General features: G+C 42.2%; 2 protein-coding genes across 4 annotated transcripts; one reads left to right on the top strand and one right to left on the bottom strand.

The window, feature by feature from the left end:
• The first annotated feature begins 6,910 nt into the window (after positions 1 to 6,910).
• On the top strand, positions 6,911 to 8,221 carry LOC130911303 (uncharacterized protein F54H12.2-like). Its single transcript, XM_057829171.1, has one exon. The coding sequence runs from the start codon at positions 6,911 to 6,913 to the stop codon at positions 8,219 to 8,221; it is 1,311 nt and encodes a 436-aa protein (XP_057685154.1).
• A 6,279-nt stretch (positions 8,222 to 14,500) lies between these two features.
• Positions 14,501 to 18,726, bottom strand: LOC130911307 (uncharacterized). Of its 3 annotated transcripts, none has more exons than XM_057829182.1 (14): positions 17,486 to 18,726; positions 17,364 to 17,393; positions 17,056 to 17,295; positions 16,960 to 16,980; positions 16,846 to 16,884; positions 16,685 to 16,777; positions 16,562 to 16,603; positions 16,462 to 16,488; positions 16,339 to 16,380; positions 16,240 to 16,266; positions 16,118 to 16,159; positions 15,599 to 15,625; positions 15,477 to 15,518; positions 14,501 to 15,071 (listed from the first exon to the last, which is right to left on the bottom strand). In XM_057829182.1, exons 1-14 carry the CDS (start codon positions 17,493 to 17,495, stop codon positions 14,953 to 14,955), a joined length of 801 nt encoding a protein of 266 aa, XP_057685165.1. In that variant the 5' UTR covers positions 17,496 to 18,726; the 3' UTR covers positions 14,501 to 14,952. The 3 variants fall into 3 exon arrangements, with proteins under 3 accessions (XP_057685165.1, XP_057685166.1, XP_057685167.1); XM_057829183.1 differs by having other exon boundaries at positions 16,960 to 16,977; XM_057829184.1 differs by lacking the exons at positions 16,240 to 16,266; positions 16,339 to 16,380.
• Positions 18,727 to 19,922: the final 1,196 nt, after the last annotated feature.

The following is a 19,922-nucleotide window of genomic DNA, read 5'->3' as shown; positions in this document are numbered from 1 at the left end:
GCTCAAATCAAATGTCCTAGAACCAAATTTCCACATGTAACTACTAGATTGTGATACAATACACTAATGGGTGAAGTTTGGTTGACTTCTGCGCAGCGGTTTGGGAGTGAACATCTAAATTACATTTCTCGGCCATATCGCATAGATCTCACTGTGAAAAGGCTTAAATGACTTTTTTTAATTAAGTTTGAAGATTGCGCTCAAACCAAATGTCCTAAAACTAAATTTCCAAAAGTAACTATAGATTGTGATAAAATACACTATTGGGTGAAGTTTGGTTGACTTCTGCGCAGCGGTTTGGGAGTTAACATCAAAATTACATTTCTCGGCCATATCGCATAGATCTCACTGTGAAAAGGCTTAAATGACTTTTTTTAATTAAGTTTGAAGATTGCGCTCAAACCAAATGTCCTAAAACTAAATTTCCAAATGTAACTACTAGATTGTGATAAAATACACTATTGGGTGAAGTTTGGTTGACTTCTGCGCAGCGGTTTGGGAGTTAACATCAAAATTACATTTCTCGGCCATATCGCATAGATCTCACTGTGAAAAGGCTTAAATGACTTTTTTTAATTAAGTTTGAAGATTGCGCTCAAACCAAATGTCCTAGAACTAAATTTCCAAATGTAACTACTAGATTATGATAAAATACACTATTGGGTGAAGTTTGGTTTACTTCTGCGCAGCGGTTTGGGAGTTAACATCAAAATTACATTTCTCGGCCATATCGCATAGATCTCACTGTGAAAAGGCTTAAATGACTTTTTTAATTAAGTTTGAAGATTGCGCTCAAACCAAATGTCCTAGAACTAAATTTCCAAATGTAACTACTAGATTATGATAAAATACACTATTGGGTGAAGTTTGGTTTACTTCTGCGCAGCGGTTTGGGAGTTAACATCAAAATTACATTTCTCGGCCATATCGCATAGATCTCACTGTGAAAAGGCTTAAATGGCTTTTTTGACCTAAGTTTGAGGATTGCGCTCAAATCAAATGTCCTAGAACCAAATTTCTACATGTAACTACTAGATTGTGATACAATACACTATTGGGTGAAGTTTGGTTTACTTCTGCGCAGCGGTTTGGGAGTTAACATCAAAATTACATTTCTCGGCCATATCGCATAGATCTCACTGTGAAAAGGCTTAAATGACTTTTTTTAATTAAGTTTGAAGATTGCGCTCAAACCAAATGTCCTAAAACTAAATTTCCAAATGTAACTACTAGATTGTGATACAATACACTATTGGGTGAAGTTTGGTTGACTTCAGAGAGTAATAAAATACACCTTGTGTCAAGTAGGGTTCATGCCCCCGATGATTTATGACTTTGACCTCTGTGACCCCGCCCCCTTTGATTGTAGTCCTTTGATCTCTATTGATGATGACAGATGATTGATGACCCCTCCCCCCTTTCTCCTTTGATCGTGGTCCTTTGATCTCTATTGGTGCTGACAGGTGATTGATGACCCCCCCCCCCTTTATCCCTTTGATCGTAGTCCTTTGATCTCTATTGGTGCTGACAGATGATTAATGACCCCAGCCCCCCTTTACCCCTTTGATCGTAGTCCTTTGATCTCTATTGGTGCTGACAGATGATTAATGACCCCCGCCCCCGGACCCCTTTTGATCGTAGTCCTTTGATCACTATTGGTCATGGCAGATGTTTAACAACTTTGAAGTTTAGCGCATGCGTGCTAGGCGTGTTATGGGTTATGTCCGTACATGTCCCCCCTAGAAAAAAACGTAGTGTGTGGAGGGGGCGTGTTTAGCGCATGCGTGCTAATGCGTGTTCCGGGGACATGTCCGTACATGTGAATCGGAAGTAGTAGGGCGTGTTTAGCGCATGCGTGCTAATGCGTGTTCCGGGGACATGTCCGTACATGTCCTAACGAAGAATCGGAAGTAGTAGGGCGTGGCTAGCGCCTGGGCTAGTCGTAGCCAAAGCGAGCTAACCGGCATTCTCAACAAGCTACCGTGAGGGGAGCCATGATTAACGAGACGTGTGTTAACATTAGCCGGGAACGACCCAATGCGGTCACGGGTGCCCCCCGCAAAATGCAGATGTACCTAAGGCGTGTGCAATACCCGCCTAGTGAGGAGCTGGAAGAGGTTAGACCTTTACCTGACTCAGGATCATGGGGGTTCCGGTTCAACTATGCGATGGGTGAGCTGTGTTTCTTCAGTAAATATGAGGACAACGACAACATGCTGCCGGCTGACATAGGCATGCTTAATTCTAATGATTGGGGTGTTATAAAGGACCTCATACCTGGTGTGTTGGATAAGTGTTTATCTTCATCGGATGCGTGGGAAGATTTGAGCTTTGTTTGGCTCTCCAGAAATTCAAACAGTGGACGGTGGTTCTTCAGAGTGAAGATTAAGTTACAAGAGGGTTTGGAGAAGGAAGATGATCAAAGCGTCTGTCATGATGAGTTGGAATTCCAGTTAGAATCATTTAACAGCGAATGCGGAGTGTTTATGATCATCATGGCGGTCCCTCTGTTAGATTGGAATGATCTGATGAGGGAGTTCTCCGTGAGAATCTCCGCCCTCTTCCAAAGCAGCCGTCTTTGGCATAATGAGGTGGGCGTTAAAAAGGCGTTAACGTTTGTGTAGCCAACCTCGCGGTACAAAGTTATTTTTTTTAAAAAGAGAAGCCCCACCCCAACCACGCCCCCCGCCTCCAATAACACCACACCCCCTTTTCATGTATATATACCACAGATTGGCGGGGCACATAGCTCACTCCAAACCTACAACGGAGCCGCTTATATCACTTTTTTGAAGGAAACTCCATGATGCCTGGATCCAGACCGACTCGGAGACGTTTGTCCACCATCTGGACACCGTTTGAAACGGATCGTGGAGTAGTGTTTGAGGACGATATGGAATCTAATACCCCACTACTCGCCAGTACTTGGACGGAGAGCGTTACCTGTGATGGGCCTGAACTCGTCAACCCTACCGCTGAGGATGGCGAAACACAGCAAGCTGATCCTGAGCCATCATCGGCCATCGGGACGGACGATCCCCCACTACCGATGCATGCGTCAGGGGTGAGATCAGCCGCTACCAGGTCTGAGGACTCTTCACAGCCAGAGTTGACTGAGAACGTCAACCCTAACGCCGAGGATGGGGAGACACAGCAAGCCGATTCCATGCCGTCGTCCCCCCTCTGGCCGCCTGAGGCTCCACCACCTGTGCGCACTCTGCGACTCATGAAGAGGTCAGCGGATTCTGATGGCACACCAGCGGGGTCGTCTAACTCTGAAGAGACAGCCCCTCCTTCAAAGGCATCGGTAGAACCTCTCTCGGGTGAGCACCCATCCTCCCCTTTAAAAGAGACCCCGCCACTTGAGACACCCCCTCAACCACATTACTTGGCACCTTCCGAGTTCTTCAAGGAGGCGGAGGATGGCGAGCTTATTTTTCGAGAGACTCAAAAAGGTTGGCTAATGCTTAACGAATATGATTGCATTAAGAAAACAATTTACCATCTACTTAGTAGAGTGTTAGAAAAACACATGGAATCTGAGTGCTATGGTTGCCAGGTGAACCACCCCAGTCAAAAAGAGCATGCATGTCTCTATATAAACGAAGACTATTATTATAACAACCATTTCCACTTTGTGATTCGACATTTGTACACGCCAAACTTTTTTCCGAGCATCCAATTCATGCTGAACCTGTTCGAGTATAAGGCCGAGCTTAAAAAAGTGGAAACCGCGGCGGAGATAATTCTCCTGGAGCTCGAACAGGCTAAGAATATCTCTGATAAGGTCTCTGAGGTGAACGCAAATTCATTTACCACTGAAATCAAACGTGCCCTGGATCAATACTACTTTAGAGTCTGAGGATGGGGAACAACAGATCATGCCAGTCAACAGAGCCTGTTCCGACATGTAATCGGGACGAACCTTCTACAACGTGTGATCAGGACGACCCTCCCCCGACATTTGATTGGAAGGACATAGATCAGGACGACCCTCCCCCGACATTTGATTGGAAGGACATATTGGACAGAACTATTAGTTATGACTCTAACTCAACCGGAGATGAACAAGTAGAGAAATTACTGACTGTAATGCGCAAAGTTAGACCTTTGTCTAATTTGCTTTTCAATCTACCATGGGAATCTATGGTGAAAGATTGTGTAAGCGTCAGTAATCCAAGTGTAGCCACAACAGTACAAACTATTTTCAACAACTGGGATACTCAGATCACTACAGGTCATTTGAAAACTATTATCACATTGTTTGTTGATTGTATCAAATACTGTCTTGAAAATAATCAACCTTTAGACATAGAGAGAGAATTGACAGCCTTTCAAAATATTATAAAGTTAAATGTGAAACCTCATACACTAGCCGAGGCTGCATATGATATTTTCTCTTGATTGTATTGTATCAAGTATTTGTACTCCTTGTCACCATGTACTCATTAAAAAAAAAAATCTTGTGTCTCTGTGTGTCTGTATAAAATCCACAAAGTCCATGACACTAGTTCATTTATCACCATGGCTCTGAAGAGGCGTATGAAGAAGCTATACTATGACCCCACCCACCCAGCTAGTTTTGGGGGTGTGGAAAGGCTCCATCGAGGTTTGCAAGAGGAAACAGGAGAAAAAATAAACAGAGATAGAGTCAAGGATTTTTTAGCAGGCCAAGACAGTTACACGTTACATAAATCTGCCAGAATTAACTTCCCGAGGAATAGGGTTTTTGTCTCAAGAGCATTAAATCAGTTCCAATGTGATTTGGTTGATCTTCAAAATTTAGCCGAATTTAACGACGGCTTTAGATATATATTAACAGTCATCGATGTGTTTTCCAAAATGTCTTATGTCAGGACTTTAAAAAGCAAAAAGGCCTCAGAGGTGACCGAGGCATTCCAATCTGTTCTTTTAGAGAGCGGCATTCCACAGAAAATACAAACTGACGATGGACGCGAGTTTTTCAACAAGGTCTTCCAGAGGCTGATGAAAAAACATAATATTACACATTTTGCTACTGCCAGCGATCTGAAAGCGTCCACCGTCGAGAGATACAACCGGACTCTAAAGACCAGGATGTGGCGATATTTTACCGCTAAAAATACCCGTCGCTACATCGATGTCCTCCAAGACCTTGTATCGAGTTATAACGATAGTTATCATTCTAGTATTAAAATGAAACCTATCCAAGTTAACGCTGAGACTAGTCCTCAGGTTTTTCGGAATCTTTATGGAGACCTGACCTGTACAATTAGCAAAATGAAATTTAAAACAGGAGATATTGTCAGAATTTCAAAATTGCGAGGAATATTTGATAAGAAATATGAGCAAAGCTTTACAAATGAACTGTTTACTGTGAAAGAATGCCTACCACGAACCCCGCCTGTTTATAAACTGGCGGATTACGATGGAGATTTGATACAAGGCTCATTTTATGAAAGCGAACTTCAGAAAGTTAGGATAACAAAAGATCATATTTTCCACGTCGATAAAATTCTAAAGAGACGTGTGATTAATGGAAAAAGACAATTCCTAGTTCAATGGAAAAATTGGCCATCAAAATTTAATCAATGGGTCGATGCGGATCAAGTTATAGACATATAAAACAAATTAACAAACGCATTCGTCATCATTCAACCTCATGGACCCGAATCTAGTTGACGGGTTCTATGTAACGCTGCCTTCAAACGCCAGTGCCTCTGTCTATACAGATAATACAATTTCCCAATACAGAGTTAACTTAGCAAGTCATATAAATTTAAATTCCAATTGGGAAGTCGCCATAACAGAGATTTCCTATCCGCATACTTGGTTCAACGTGCCAGAAGAAGAGGCATCATTTGATGTTATAGACGTTTGGCATCATGGTCGTCCCAAACCCGGCGAGAGAGTGATTACCGAATATGATGAAAGAAAAATTAAAACTCTATTCTTAACAGAAGGGTATTACAACGATCCCGAGACAATCGGGAAAGAGTTTGAAAAAATCTTGAAAGATAATTTTGAGGTTGACATTAAAATAGCATACGCCAGGAACGTGGGGAGATTTTTTTTCACAGGAACTGGGCGTTTCAGAATCCGGCTCAGGCCACCGGTATCATATATATTTGGACTCTTGGCGGACGAATGGTATACTTGTGGACCCCATTGGACCGCAGCCACGCACCCCGCCGATATTAGGGCTGGTCTTTACCATTTCTACATATACACGGACTTGATTCAACACCAAACGGTCGGCGACACCCTAGCCCCGCTACTAAGGACTATTCCAATAACGGGGGAGCACCAAGAAACAGTTTTTAAAACGTTTAACCCGCCTTACTATCTTCCACTTAACAAAAGACACATTGAGGACATAGCGATAGAAATTAAAACTGATCAGAACAAACCAGTCCCCTTCGCTTACGGCAAAGTAATTATCACGCTCCATTTTAGACCAAAGTGAGAAAATGGTGGTGTTAGCAACACACCCGGACCTTTACCGCCTAGTGGATTATTACGAAAGCCAGGCTGGAGGGGCGTTACCTGGGTTCCACGGGTCACCAATTCAATATGGAAGAGGTCTGGGTTCCATCTTTGCCAAGCTGTTCCGATTTGTAACTCCGCTCCTTAGGAGAGGTTTCAGCATGGCGAAACCACACCTCCAGACAGCCGCTAAAAACATAGCGACGGACGTCGCAGGGCGCGTGATGGAAAGGATTCAGAAAAAGCCAGATCCACAGGAAGGCTCCGGTATCATGACCCTGGCACGCAGACCTCATAAATCACCTGCAAGGAGACTCGTTAAAAGGGGGCGTCGACCTGTGAAGTCACGTAAAAAGCGTGCGAGTGCATCTAGACCGAGATCAGTTTCCAGAAGGAAGCGTCGAAGAAGCCACGCGGACATCTTCTCCTAACCCCTTCATACCAAATGGCGCTCGCACACCACCGTTCACATGAATGCACTCTGGCCGAATTGGATTTGTTTGCCCCACCCCTTACGCAATTATCGATCGAAGGGAGTCAATATGTGGAGATGCTCCCGATCTCGGCCCTTACCGAAGACGGCCCCATCGAGTTTTTTGTTCCTGGCGATGGTTCTAAATATCTGGACCTCGCGGACACCCTGCTTCAGCTCCAATTACAGGTGACAAACGCCGATGGATCCCGTTTACCTGCGGCGGAGAAGGTGGGGCTTATCAATTACCCACTTAACACCATATTCTCCCAAGTTGATGTTACTTTGGCAGACAGATTGATATCTCAGTCCAGTTCGACACACCCTTATCGATCCATGATAGAAGCTTTATTAAACTTTTCGGACGCTTCTTTGAAGAGCCAGTTCACAGCCGGTATGTTTTTCAAAGATAAAAGTGGACAAATGGACACCACTGACCTTACTGGCGACGCTGTGAATGAGGGTTTGGTGAACCGAGCGCAGAGGGTTGCTGGCTCCAGATCATTTTATGTCATAGGCCCTCTACATGCCGACATATTTTTTTGTGAACGACTCCTGTTAAACAATGTGGACTTACGCGTCAAACTCATCAAGGCCAACAATGATTTCTGCTTCATTTCACCGGCTAACAGCGATCATAAGTTAAAAATATTGAGCGCTTCTTTATTTGTCAAAAGGGTCGCTGTGTCTCCAGCTGTTTCTCTGGGACACGAGGCTGCACTCCGCAAAGAGAACGCTTTGTACCCCCTGTCACGTATTAACGTAAAAACGTACTCTATCCCTCAACAATCTCGAACGTGTCAGCAAGATAACCTTTTCCTCGGACCAATGCCTCGTTATGTCGTAGTTGGCCTAGTTGCACACACGGCGTTCACGGGTCGTCGAGAAAGTAACCCTTTCAACTTTGCTAATTATAACATGGAGTATTTAGCTCTGACGCAGGAAGGAAGACAAATCCCCTCGAAACCTTTTCAACCACAATTTTCCGAAAGGAATGCCGCTCGCGAGTTTTATAATTTGTTTACGTCTACAGGCAGACATTTGAAGGATCTGCCTCTCTGTATTGATCACGAGGATTTCATGGACGGCTATGCTCTATATGTGTTCAATTTGAGCGCTAACGACGACACATCTGCATTATCGACTGTGTCTAACGGTAGTGTCAGATTGGAGATGAGATTCAAAGCTCCACTGCCTCACACAGTCACACTTATTGTCTACGCATGCTATGACTCTATTCTGGAAATAGACTCAAAACGGCAAGTACTGGTGGACTATTACTGAGAGATGGACGGGAGAGCCCTGGAAACTCTGATGACCCGCCTCCAGGGGAAGTTATTTGGAGGTGTCTACGCCTCTGATGAGTTAAACTCTTTAACCCCCACCCCGGCGAGACATTTTATTGTAAACACCCACCCGCGTAGCCAACCGGGGGAGCACTGGCTCGCCTTGACCTTGGAGGAGAATAATGTGGCAACATTCTTTGACGCCTATGGCCTGCCTCCAGATTTGGACTATTATCCCCCGAGTATCATCTCTTTTTTGGAAAAACACGCCAACCGAATAATATACCACACCTACCAACTACAGAACGAGCTCTCAATCACATGTGGTCAACATTGTGTATATTACTTAATTCAGCGAGGCTGCGGCCTTTCATTTCATGATGTATTAGCTTGCTATAGCGATGACACACTTAAAAATGACTCCATGGTATCTACTTTTGTTAAACGTCATCAAATGTTTACCTATGATGCATGCTATGGTCAGCGATCATGCTCGTTGCAAAAGTTTAAAAAATGTCATTGTCTGTAAACGCTTGACTTTTTACAAACATTTTATTCAATAAATGAAAAAAAAAAACAGAATATTTTCTCGTGTGCATTACTCATTTAATCCAATCCACTTGTGAGGCGACGACCTCTCTCTCTTCGCTCTTCTTTTTTTCGGATGCGCCTTAGGCTGGTCGTTAAACTCCAAACCGTCGTCAAGTTTTAATCGTCGGAACTGTTCACGAGCATGCGGATTCGAGATGGAAGTCTCGGGGATGTTTAATTCACGCAGTGTATGCAGGAACTCATCCCAACCTCTAGGGGGTGGTATCATGACTGTTTTTCCAGTAGATGTCAGATGTTTGAGGAGATCAATCATGTGCGAGCCGATAATGGGTCTACCTCGGAATATGAATTCGTTTCGCGATGTCCAGCTTTTATCATTGTCGACAAATTTTTTTAACACAAATAGAGCGTTTTTGCGATAACTGATTGGAAAGTTTTGCACCAGATCATGCCATGGCTCCTCCTCCTTCTTTACAACCGCTCCTTCTCCATCAACGCTTGTGTTGTGTTGGTAAGTCGCTGTGGGGAGGGTCAATGTGACATTCCGAGGCTCCTTCTCCCCTTGTTTCAAAAGACTTAAGTAACGTTGCATCAGAGCTTCATACTTTTTAATTTTATCGTATTGACTCAAAGAGCGATTCTCTAGAACCTCTCTCATTTTTATATCCAGATCATGCTCGGCTTTCTGCCGAATGTTGGGCTCTGTGTTCCTCAGCCGTTCTAGTTGTTGTGGGGAAATCAAAAACATTTTGTCCGCTGTTCTGAGGGTCATGTTTATCAGTCTTTTCTGATCAAACCACCTATAACACTACCCAGGACAGGAGCCAGTGTTGCCAACAAAGGGAAAATAAAACCGCCTTTCTGCTGCAAGGCAGCTCTTTTTCTTTTCAAGCTTTTTCTCCTGTCGGCCAGTAGACGGATCACCGTCCTTTGTTTTTTCAGCTTTTTGAGTTGTGTTGACGTAAGAGGAATGTTCCCACGTACAAGGTTAAGGGCAATTTCACACAACGCTTTGACCAGACTGTCTGGACTTCGTTTCAGTATGTCCTTACGTTTCTCAGGTTTGGCCTGAAAAAGCGCTTTGAGTAGAGGGGCGTTGGTTTTTAAGAGAGTAGACATGCTAGGCCTTAGAAATATACACGGTAGGCCACTGATGAGGAAGCACACCTGTCCTCAGTCTGTATCGTTCTGGACAGTTTGGGGTGAGATCTACAATTAAGTAGCCGTGAGGTACACGTGTGGCATCTTCATAACATTCTAAAAAATACTTTTTCTTGGAAGGGAACATCTGGTTGGCCAACACACTTGTCTGCAGTTGATCTCGAGGATTTTTAAACAGTATGATATAATTACTATTTAAGCTGATAGTGCGGCTATATTTGCCTTGATGAAATATGTTTTGAGTCAAAAGAATCACACTCTTGTTACAATGATGTCTGTATTGTGTAAATAATCTAACCACTTCTGGGTGGTCCAAGGCTTGAAAAATGACATCATCTAGAATTATGAGATGGCTTTGGTTTGTTGGAAAGAGTCTCTCGTCCTCGAATGAATCAGGAATGCCTTTCAAAAATTGAATTTCTTTATTTTGTTCCTTCAGCTCTAAATACATGGGTTGCATTGAAGTGTAAATCCAAACAACATTTTCAGGCACATATGTCATCACATGGTTACAATTCTCCAAAAGCTTCTTGACAAAAAACGTTTTCCCAGCCCCGCTAGGGCCTGCTAATAAAATAGAGCATGGCATTTGGAAGCGGGGGTCGAAACCAACCTCAGACATTTCCATTTCCTTAATAGCCAAAAGGAAGAGTTTTACCGCCGGCTAATAACCGTCGTTTGTCGTACACGACTTTAAATGTTTTCTGAAATGATTTATTTCTTAGCTCAAACGACTTTTTGTCACGCACAATGATGTGTTGCGGAGTGTTTATAGTCCTGGGGGTGCCAACGCCACAGTGATCGACATACCCGTCGACCAAGTCCTTTATAGTATCAAAATTCACACGCTGTGAACAAGCATAAGTCTGAGTGATCCCCTTGACTTTTATTACTGTTTTTTTGGTTTGTCTCGTCTGATACGCGTACGATTTTGGACCGGCAGAGACGAATTCCTCGATGGAATCGTTAGCTAGCTCATCCGTCAAATCGCCAAGATAATTACCTAGAGGGAGGGGCTCTTCTCCAGGACCAACTACATAGATGAGAGAGTCAGTGTCCGAATACAGGACATTTTCCTGCAGTTTTTCCAAATATTCGTACATGACTAATCGAGCGTGCGCAGTTGTCATGCATGCGACAAAAACATTGGAAGTTGCAGAGGGCGGGGCAATGTTTTTTTTGTTAAAGTTGTACTGAATCATGGCTACATCCTTGTTAATAAAACCAAAGTATTTGATCTCATACATCCCCGAGAACAAAATTTTGAAAAACTCTGCAGCCTTTTTGACAAAATGGGTTTGATTCAAGTTACTCCTTTGACCAAATTTCCCCCAAAGACTGTTCAGACACAACTTTGCAACCTGTCTCTTTCCCGGATTGAGTCCGATGGAGTCGATGTCTAGTTGTATTCCTTGATTTGCTTGGTAGTCGCAAATGTATTTCTGCTTGTCGGCCTGACTAACAACATTGGTCGGAAAACCAGACGCTTCTTGTTTCCCCTTGAGAAACGTTTTTATATATCCTTCAAAGACCTCGCTGCTGGTCTTTTCAAAATGCCAGACCTCCATTACACGAGCTAATCTGTAACCCAACTCAACAGCTTTGTTCATTTCGAGAGTGACCCACACGCCGGTCAGGGCCCTCGATTCATCATCATGTTTGCAGTCATCAGACTGGTTGTTTATTTCCGCACATGTGCGGCATAGTGTAAACACGAGTTTGCCTTTAGCAGTTTTGTAAGGGAGCACCGGGAAATACAGTTTTCGCGGCGGGTAGACTTTAGCTCTAATGAAACCAAAGTACTTGGTTACATCAGCCTCAAAATTGTTGTGGATAATAATCGGATGTCCGATCGCATATTTTTTTGAGGCGTTTACAAAGGGGTACAGGCTAGTGACATCAACATAAAGTATTTTCTGATCGGGACCAGCAGTGTGTCTTAACACAAAGGCATTTGTCCTACCGCCAAAGAGAGCTTCACGGGGATCTAGCGGTTTGGGGAAATCAGAGTTGTGTAAGAACTCCCGGATAGCGGGGTTCTCACATTTCAGTTTGTTCCATTCGTGCTCTTTCATGATCGTTAGCCGGACTCCTGGCACCGACTTCAATGCCGCCAACTTTTCCTCATTTGCCTCATGAAGCTCACGAAAGGGTCTTTGCGTCATCGGACAAATCGCCGACGGTTCAAAACAATCAGGACAGCCGTGAAAATAACAGCCATCAAATTCCCAAACATGAATCGTACCATCCGCCCCTAAGGCGTGGCCGTCAACAAAAAAACCACCCACCTTACGTTCGCCTGTGTTCAAGGCATGTTCGATGAATATTCCTCTATCATGCGACACCCATTCTAAATATTGTATGGACGCGTGTGAGTAGGACTTATGCCGACGTCTGTAATTGTCAGGGGATGGTATAGCCAAAGTGTCGGCCTGTAAGAATTTTGTACGGAAGACTTTCATGCAGGCCGAGGCTATCGTGACACTGTTTAGAGGATCCACATCTGTTTCTTTCAAAAAAGCATCTCTGAACAGCCGACAACCAATAGCTAAAATGTCCACATCGTTCTGACAGTACATTAGCGCCTCCTTGCGGAAATCGAATGTACCGTGACATTCTTTTCGGTACCAATCAAGGAATTTCTCCCGTTCGATCTCTGACATGCGGTCTATGCTGTAAAATTCAGGGGCTGGGTAGGGCCCTACATAATTCAGGTTCTCTTGGGAGCTGAATAAGTGAGGGAAATACCCCTTCATTTTGTCTTCATACCCCAAAGTTTTAGGCATCGAAGACAACTTCATCATTAAGAAGGACAAGGAGTCAATAAATTTTAAGCCATACCGAGTCTCGGTAAAACATATAATTTTACTACCCTGCATGATAGGGGACAGACCGACACCCAGATCCAACATTTTTGAAATCAATAAATAAGCGTCAAAAGCTCGAGCATTGTGGGCCACGAAGATGTAATTTTCAAATTTTTTTTGTCTAAAATGTAGGATAAATTGACGACAACAATCAACCCCGTAAAAGCATTTGTTCTCTCCTGCAAATGATTTTGTGCACACCAAGAAAGCTGTGTGTACCCCCTCATTTGATAAAAAAGTCTCAAAGTCGTAAAAGACTATGTTCTGATTTGGTGCCTGGGGTTTCAGGGTTTGGATAAAGCAAAGGTGTCTATCATTGACAATGTTGGCTGTCACCAATGGGACCCTACAAATTTGGCATTTAGGGACAGGACATCTGTGTTGTCTGGCTTTCTTGTACATATTAACGTAGAATGTCTGACCACATTTCTCACATTTCTTGTATCTGGAGCATCTGCTCCCCCATTCGCCATGGGACGTTTTAACAACTTCTTTATGCTTAGCGTAGCAAATCTTGTTGTAACAAACGTTATTACAGTCTGTGCATTTGGTATAATCCACCGATCGTTGACGGCATTCGGGGTCTTTACATAAATGACAATAGAATGCACACCTGTGAATGTTGGCATTCGCGTGACCTTTATAACAGAAATAGCAGAAGTAGGCGTGACCCAGAAATTGTGCTGGAGATTTCACGCCATAAAAATGATTCTGAATTAGAGTCAACACCAAAGTGTTTGGATTTTTGACAAAATCAGTCTCGAAATGCTTCATCGGCATATCCGAGTCATCAGGCCTGTACAAGACAACTATTTTACGATTCAGGTGTTGTTCAAATTTGTGAATGTCAGCAAACCCCGCAGCAGTTTGTTCACTCAGACCTATGGCTGTATGGAGTTCACGAGCCTTTTGTATTAAGGCATTTGTGGGTAACGATTTGTCTAACATATATGCTAACGCCATGGCTAAACATAGTTGATTGTTTTGAGGAAGTGGGTCATACAGGTACCGTCGTTTTTTGCGAACAATCTCACAATCGAGCATGTGTGTCAACTTTCTCCTAACCCCGCCCCTTTGATCTTTAACGATGTTGACCACCATCTCCAACTCAGTATTGCAGAGGATTTGGTAATTGGATTGTACAAGTCGATCGATCACATTGTGAAAACCATGAAGGATTATTTCAGGGTCATCGGTGGCATTTAAGACGACATGTTGCTGAACATTGTCACCGACCACCTCAATTTGAATAATGTCACCAGGTTGTGTAATTGCAACCACATGATCAGCCTGTCGCTGAACATTTTCCATTATGTCGTTGTAAAAGCTGACAAAATCAGGAGAATCGGCGACCCTCGACGGTGTCAATATCTGTCTCAATTCGATATTGTTAAATTTTGGTCTTACTGTTTCGCTTGCACCCCCTATTTGTGTGTCCGAGTCAGTTTGCTCCTGCGTGTCAGCTTGTACATCATTGTGCATGACACTGTCAGTTTGCTCCTGCGTGTCAGCTTGTACATCATTGTGCATGACACTGTCAGTTTGCTCCTGCGTGTCAGCTTGTACATCATTGTGCATGACACTGTCAGTTTGCTCCTGCGTGTCAGCTTGTACATCATTGTGCATGACACTGTCAGTTTGCTCCTGCGTGTCAGCTTGTACATCATTGTGCATGACACTGTCAGTTTGCTCCTGTGTGTCAGCTTGTACATCATTGTGCATGACACTGTCAGTTTGCTCCTGTGTGTCAGCTTGTACATCATTATGCATGACACTGTCAGTTTGCTCCTGTGTGTCAGCTTGTACATCATTGTGCATGACACTGTCAGTTGATTCGTTTGGAACATTGCTCGGTTGATTAAGTTGTATTAAAGCGTTTTGTAAAGGCTGAAAGAAATCGACAAAATCATCTATTGATCGAATGGCTACAAATGGATCATCTGAATCAATCAGCGTGTCTGGGTTGTGTTGCTCAAATGCCATCTCATTGTTTACCTGATTCACATTGTTTATTCCGCTGACAATATCCAACAGTTCGTAAGGTATATCAGGCTGTGACACCATTTGCTCGTTTATTTGATTGATAAAATCTTGAAATTCACACGGTATGTCAGGAATAGAATCATCCATTTTTAATCAGGATAGCAAATCAGACAAAATAATATGAATAATATCGACCTCTCGCTTCGTCAATAATGAATCCAAACGGGGTGCCAGGTTCCCGAGGAAGCTCATGCGGCCCGCTCCTGATGAGACGTGGAATTATAACTGCAAAGTTAAGAAACACATATCAGCTTGCAATTGTACAAATTCATTACATTTTCATTATGAAGTATGACATATACGTTCAATAAGGATAGATTAATAAAATATATAAATTCATTATTAAGGTCAACATACAGCTTAATAACAGGTAGATTAAATAAGAATCACACAATGTTTTGCATTTTTTTATTCAAAGCACTGCAGTAAGCGTTCCCCTCGCCTTTTTCTTGGTCTGCGTAGCGTTCCCATCTTGGAATGTGTGCGCACATACACACACACGCACGCACACACGCACATCCCTCCTCTTTCTTTTTCTCCTTCCTTAACATGTGCGCTAGGAAATGTGGACGTTTTTCTCACTATACTATTGAATTTCATTTTCATCATTAAAAAAACACTGTCTCTTACCGTTTGGTTGAACGAATAACTCATCAATCTGCGCAGTTGCATCTACAAATAGAGGGGAATTTTATAATTAATAGGACATGTAGAACATAATAGAGGGAAAATATATAATAAAATATTCTTACCCGCAACTAACACATGCGCTGGGGCGGCTTAAGAAAAAATAAAAAATATATAAATAAATGATAATTTCATTAAGGGTAGATTAATAAAAAGTGAATACATATTCAATACAAAATCATTATTAAGGGCAACATACAGCTTAATAACAGGTAGATTAAATAAGAATCACACAATGTTTTGCATTTTTTTATTTAAAGCGCTGCAGTAAGCGTCCCCCTCGCCTTTTTCTTGGTCTGCGTAGCGTTCCCATCTTGGAATGTGTGCGCACATACACACACACGCACGCACGCACGCACATCCCTCCTCTTTCTTTTTCTCCTTCCTTAACATGTGAGCACACACACACACACACACACACACACACACACACACACACACACACACACACACACACATGCCCCCACACACACGCACACCCTCACGTCTTTCTCCTTCCTTAACAAGTGCGTTAGGAAATGTGGACATTTTTCTCACTATACTATTGAATTTCATTTTCATCATTAAAAAAAACTGTCTCTTACCGTTTGGTTGAATGAATAACCCATCAATCTGCGCAGTTGCATCTACAAATAGAGGGGAATTTTATAATTAATAGGACATGTAGAACATAATAGAGGGAAAATATATAATAAAATATTCTTACCCACAACTATTGCAGGTTTTGGGGCAGCTTAAAAAAATAAAAAATATATAAATAAATGATAAAACACATTTCATCATTTTAAAAAAAACTGTCACTTACCGTTTGGTTGAATGAATAACTCATCAATCTGCGCAGTTGCATCTACAAATAGAGAGAAATTTTATAATTAATAGGACATGTAGAACATAACAGAGGGGAAAATATATAATAAAATATTCTTACCCGCAACTATTGCAGGTTTTGGGGCGGCTTAAAAAAAATAAAAAATATATAAATAAATGATAAAATACATTTCATCATTTTAAAAAAAACTGTCACTTACCGTTTGGTTGAATGAATAACTCATCAATCTGCGCAGTTGCATCTACAAATAGAGGGGGATTTTATAATTAATAGGACATGTAGAACATAACAGAGGGGAAAATATATAATAAAATATTCTTACCCGCAACTAACACCTGCGCTGGTGGTGCGTATCGAATCACCGAGGGGGTAAATATAAAATTCTCACCAACTAAGATGGCTGGCTCATCGACAGCTTAAAAAAATGATAAAACACATTTCCTTGTAAATGAATAATTTGTTTTAGAAAAAAAAAAGGCTTACCTTCTGATTTAATGAATATGTCAGTTTGTGTAGAGGCATCTGTAATATGAATTTATAGAAATGTTATAAGGTTAAGTATTGGATAATCGATGGGGAAAATATTGAAATTCTCACCTGCTAAGTATGCTGTTGCTGCTGTTTAGAAAAATGATAAAACACAGTTTACATTTCGTTCTAATGAATAATTTGGTTTTAGAAAAAAAAGCATACCTCTTGGTGGAGTGGATAGGCCATTAGATTGTGAATAATAGCCACTGTCCTCCTCACTTGATCGCGATAATGGCCTACGCCAGTCGTGCGGCTGTATGTCGTTATCCGAAGTCGATTGCGAAGAATAATTAAGATCAGCCTCCGAATCACCAAGGTCCCATAGTAGGGATGGCGAAGAAGCCGGTGTCGACGCGTGATGTGTCAATTCAGTGTCCTCCGCATCAGACCTTAGGTCCAACTCTGGTGTATGGGGGAATTTTGTACTAAAAATGCATACATTTAAACAGAAAGAAAAAAGGTCTACATACCATAGTTTGAAATGTTGATTTCTTTAACCTCTGTGAATATAAAGCAAAGAAGCTTTTGTTATCAATAGCTACATCTTCATAAAGTGCCAATATTAACATCATGAAAATGAGTTGGAACTCACCTCTGGCCATTTGGTATCAGGTATGTTGAACGGACAACGAAGAAGGCGAGGAGATAGCGAATTTATAGGGTTTTCCCCACCCATTTTTACGTAATCGTATTTTGTAGTTTTTGATTTTTAAAATGTTTTATGACCTTGATCTTTAAATGAACATGGGGCTCTGCATTTTGCTGAGTGGACATACATTTGTTGAAAAAAATGCTTCGTTTCTCTCCACTGATAACGCCTTTGAGATTGCACAGATACCCATCTTAACACAAACATGAGATCTGTATATGTGTGTAGACATACATTTGTTGAAAAATGCCGCGTTTTTGCAGCGTCTCCCCCCACTGATACACAGGTCCGCGTAAACTATCATGCAATAGGAATAACATCTGCAGGACTGCGTCATGCTTCAACCATTTTTCTGTACAGACTTGAGATTCCTTCCAGTAGCATTACATTTTGGAGCTCATTTTGAGTCATTATTAGTCTAAAAAGAATAGACTTCATGGCATACACTACATTGCCATCTACCTACTGGTGTTGCGTCACCAGGAGCATTGAGGGATTCAGTACCTTGCTCAAGGATACTTAGGCGAGTTCAATAGGTTAGGTTAGGTTAAGTTAGGTTTAAAAATTAACAAGTAAGAGGATATTATGTTTTATGATGCTGTTCCTTTCACTAAATGATCAATAATTTCATATAATGTGACCAACCTGGTAAAAAGCAGTCTTCACCAGCTGAGGGCTAATGTTAACACACGTCTCGTTAATCATGGCTCCCCTCACGGTAGCTTGTTGAGAATGCCGGTTAGCTCGCTTTGGCTACGACTAGCCCAGGCGCTAGCCACGCCCTACTACTTCCGATTCTTCGTTAGGACATGTACGGACATGTCTCCGGAACACGCATTAGCACGCATGCGCTAAACACGCCCTACTACTTCCGATTCACATGTACGGACATGTCCCCGGAACACGCATTAGCACGCATGCGCTAAACACGCCCCCTCCACACACTACGTTTTTTTCTAGGGGGGACATGTACGGACATAACCCATAACACGCCTAGCACGCATGCGCTAAACTTCAAAGTTGTTAAACATCTGCCATGACCAATAGTGATCAAAGGACTACGATCAAAAGGGGTCCGGGGGCGGGGGTCATTAATCATCTGTCAGCACCAATAGAGATCAAAGGACTACGATCAAAGGGGTAAAGGGGGGCTGGGGTCATTAATCATCTGTCAGCACCAATAGAGATCAAAGGACTACGATCAAAGGGGCAAGGGGGGGGGGGGGTCATCAATCACCTGTCAGCACCAATAGAGATCAAAGGACCACGATCAAAGGAGAAAGGGGGGAGGGGTCATCAATCATCTGTCATCATCAATAGAGATCAAAGGACTACAATCAAAGGGGGCGGGGTCACAGAGGTCAAAGTCATAAATCATCGGGGGCATGAACCCTACTTGACACAAGGTGTATTTTATTACTCTCTCTGACTTCTGCGCAGCGGTTTGGGAGTTAACATCAAAATTACATTTCTCGGCCATATCGCATAGATCTCACTGTGAAAAGGCTTAAATGGCTTTTTTGACCTAAGTTTGAGAATTGCGCTCAAATCAAATGTCCTAGAACCAAATTTCCACATGTAACTACTAGATTGTGATACAATACACTATTGGGTGAAGTTTGGTTGACTTCTGCGCAGCGGTTTGGGAGTTAACATCAAAATTACATTTCTCGGCCATATCGCATAGATCTCACTGTGAAAAGGCTTAAATGACTTTTTTTAATTAAGTTTGAAGATTGCGCTCAAACCAAATGTCCTAAAACTAAATTTCCAAATGTAACTACTAGATTGTGATAAAATACACTATTGGGTGAAGTTTGGTTGACTTCTGCGCAGCGGTTTGGGAGTTAACATCAAAATTACATTTCTCGGCCATATCGCATAGATCTCACTGTGAAAAGGCTTAAATGACTTTTTTTAATTAAGTTTGAAGATTGCGCTCAAACCAAATGTCCTAGAACTAAATTTCCAAATGTAACTACTAGATTATGATAAAATACACTATTGGGTGAAGTTTGGTTTACTTCTGCGCAGCGGTTTGGGAGTTAACATCAAAATTACATTTCTCGGCCATATCGCATAGATCTCACTGTGAAAAGGCTTAAATGGCTTTTTTGACCTAAGTTTGAGGATTGCGCTCAAATCAAATGTGCTAGAACTAAATTTCCAAATGTAACTACTAGATTGTGATAAAATACACTATTGGGTGAAGTTTGGTTGACTTCTGCGCAGTGGTTTGGGAGTTAACATCAAAATTACATTTCTCGGCCGTATCGCATAGATCTCACTGTGAAAAGGCTTAAATGGCTTTTTTGACCTAAGTTTGAGAATTGCGCTCAAATCAAATGTCCTAGAACCAAATTTCCACATGTAACTACTA

The sequence above is a fragment of the Corythoichthys intestinalis genome, unplaced genomic scaffold (genome assembly GCF_030265065.1).
Source record: "Corythoichthys intestinalis isolate RoL2023-P3 unplaced genomic scaffold, ASM3026506v1 HiC_scaffold_25, whole genome shotgun sequence".
NCBI classification, from domain to species: Eukaryota; Metazoa; Chordata; class Actinopteri; order Syngnathiformes; family Syngnathidae; genus Corythoichthys; species Corythoichthys intestinalis.
The sequence above is the reverse complement of the archived record's forward strand: the minus strand, read 5'-3'. Positions and strand labels throughout refer to the sequence as shown.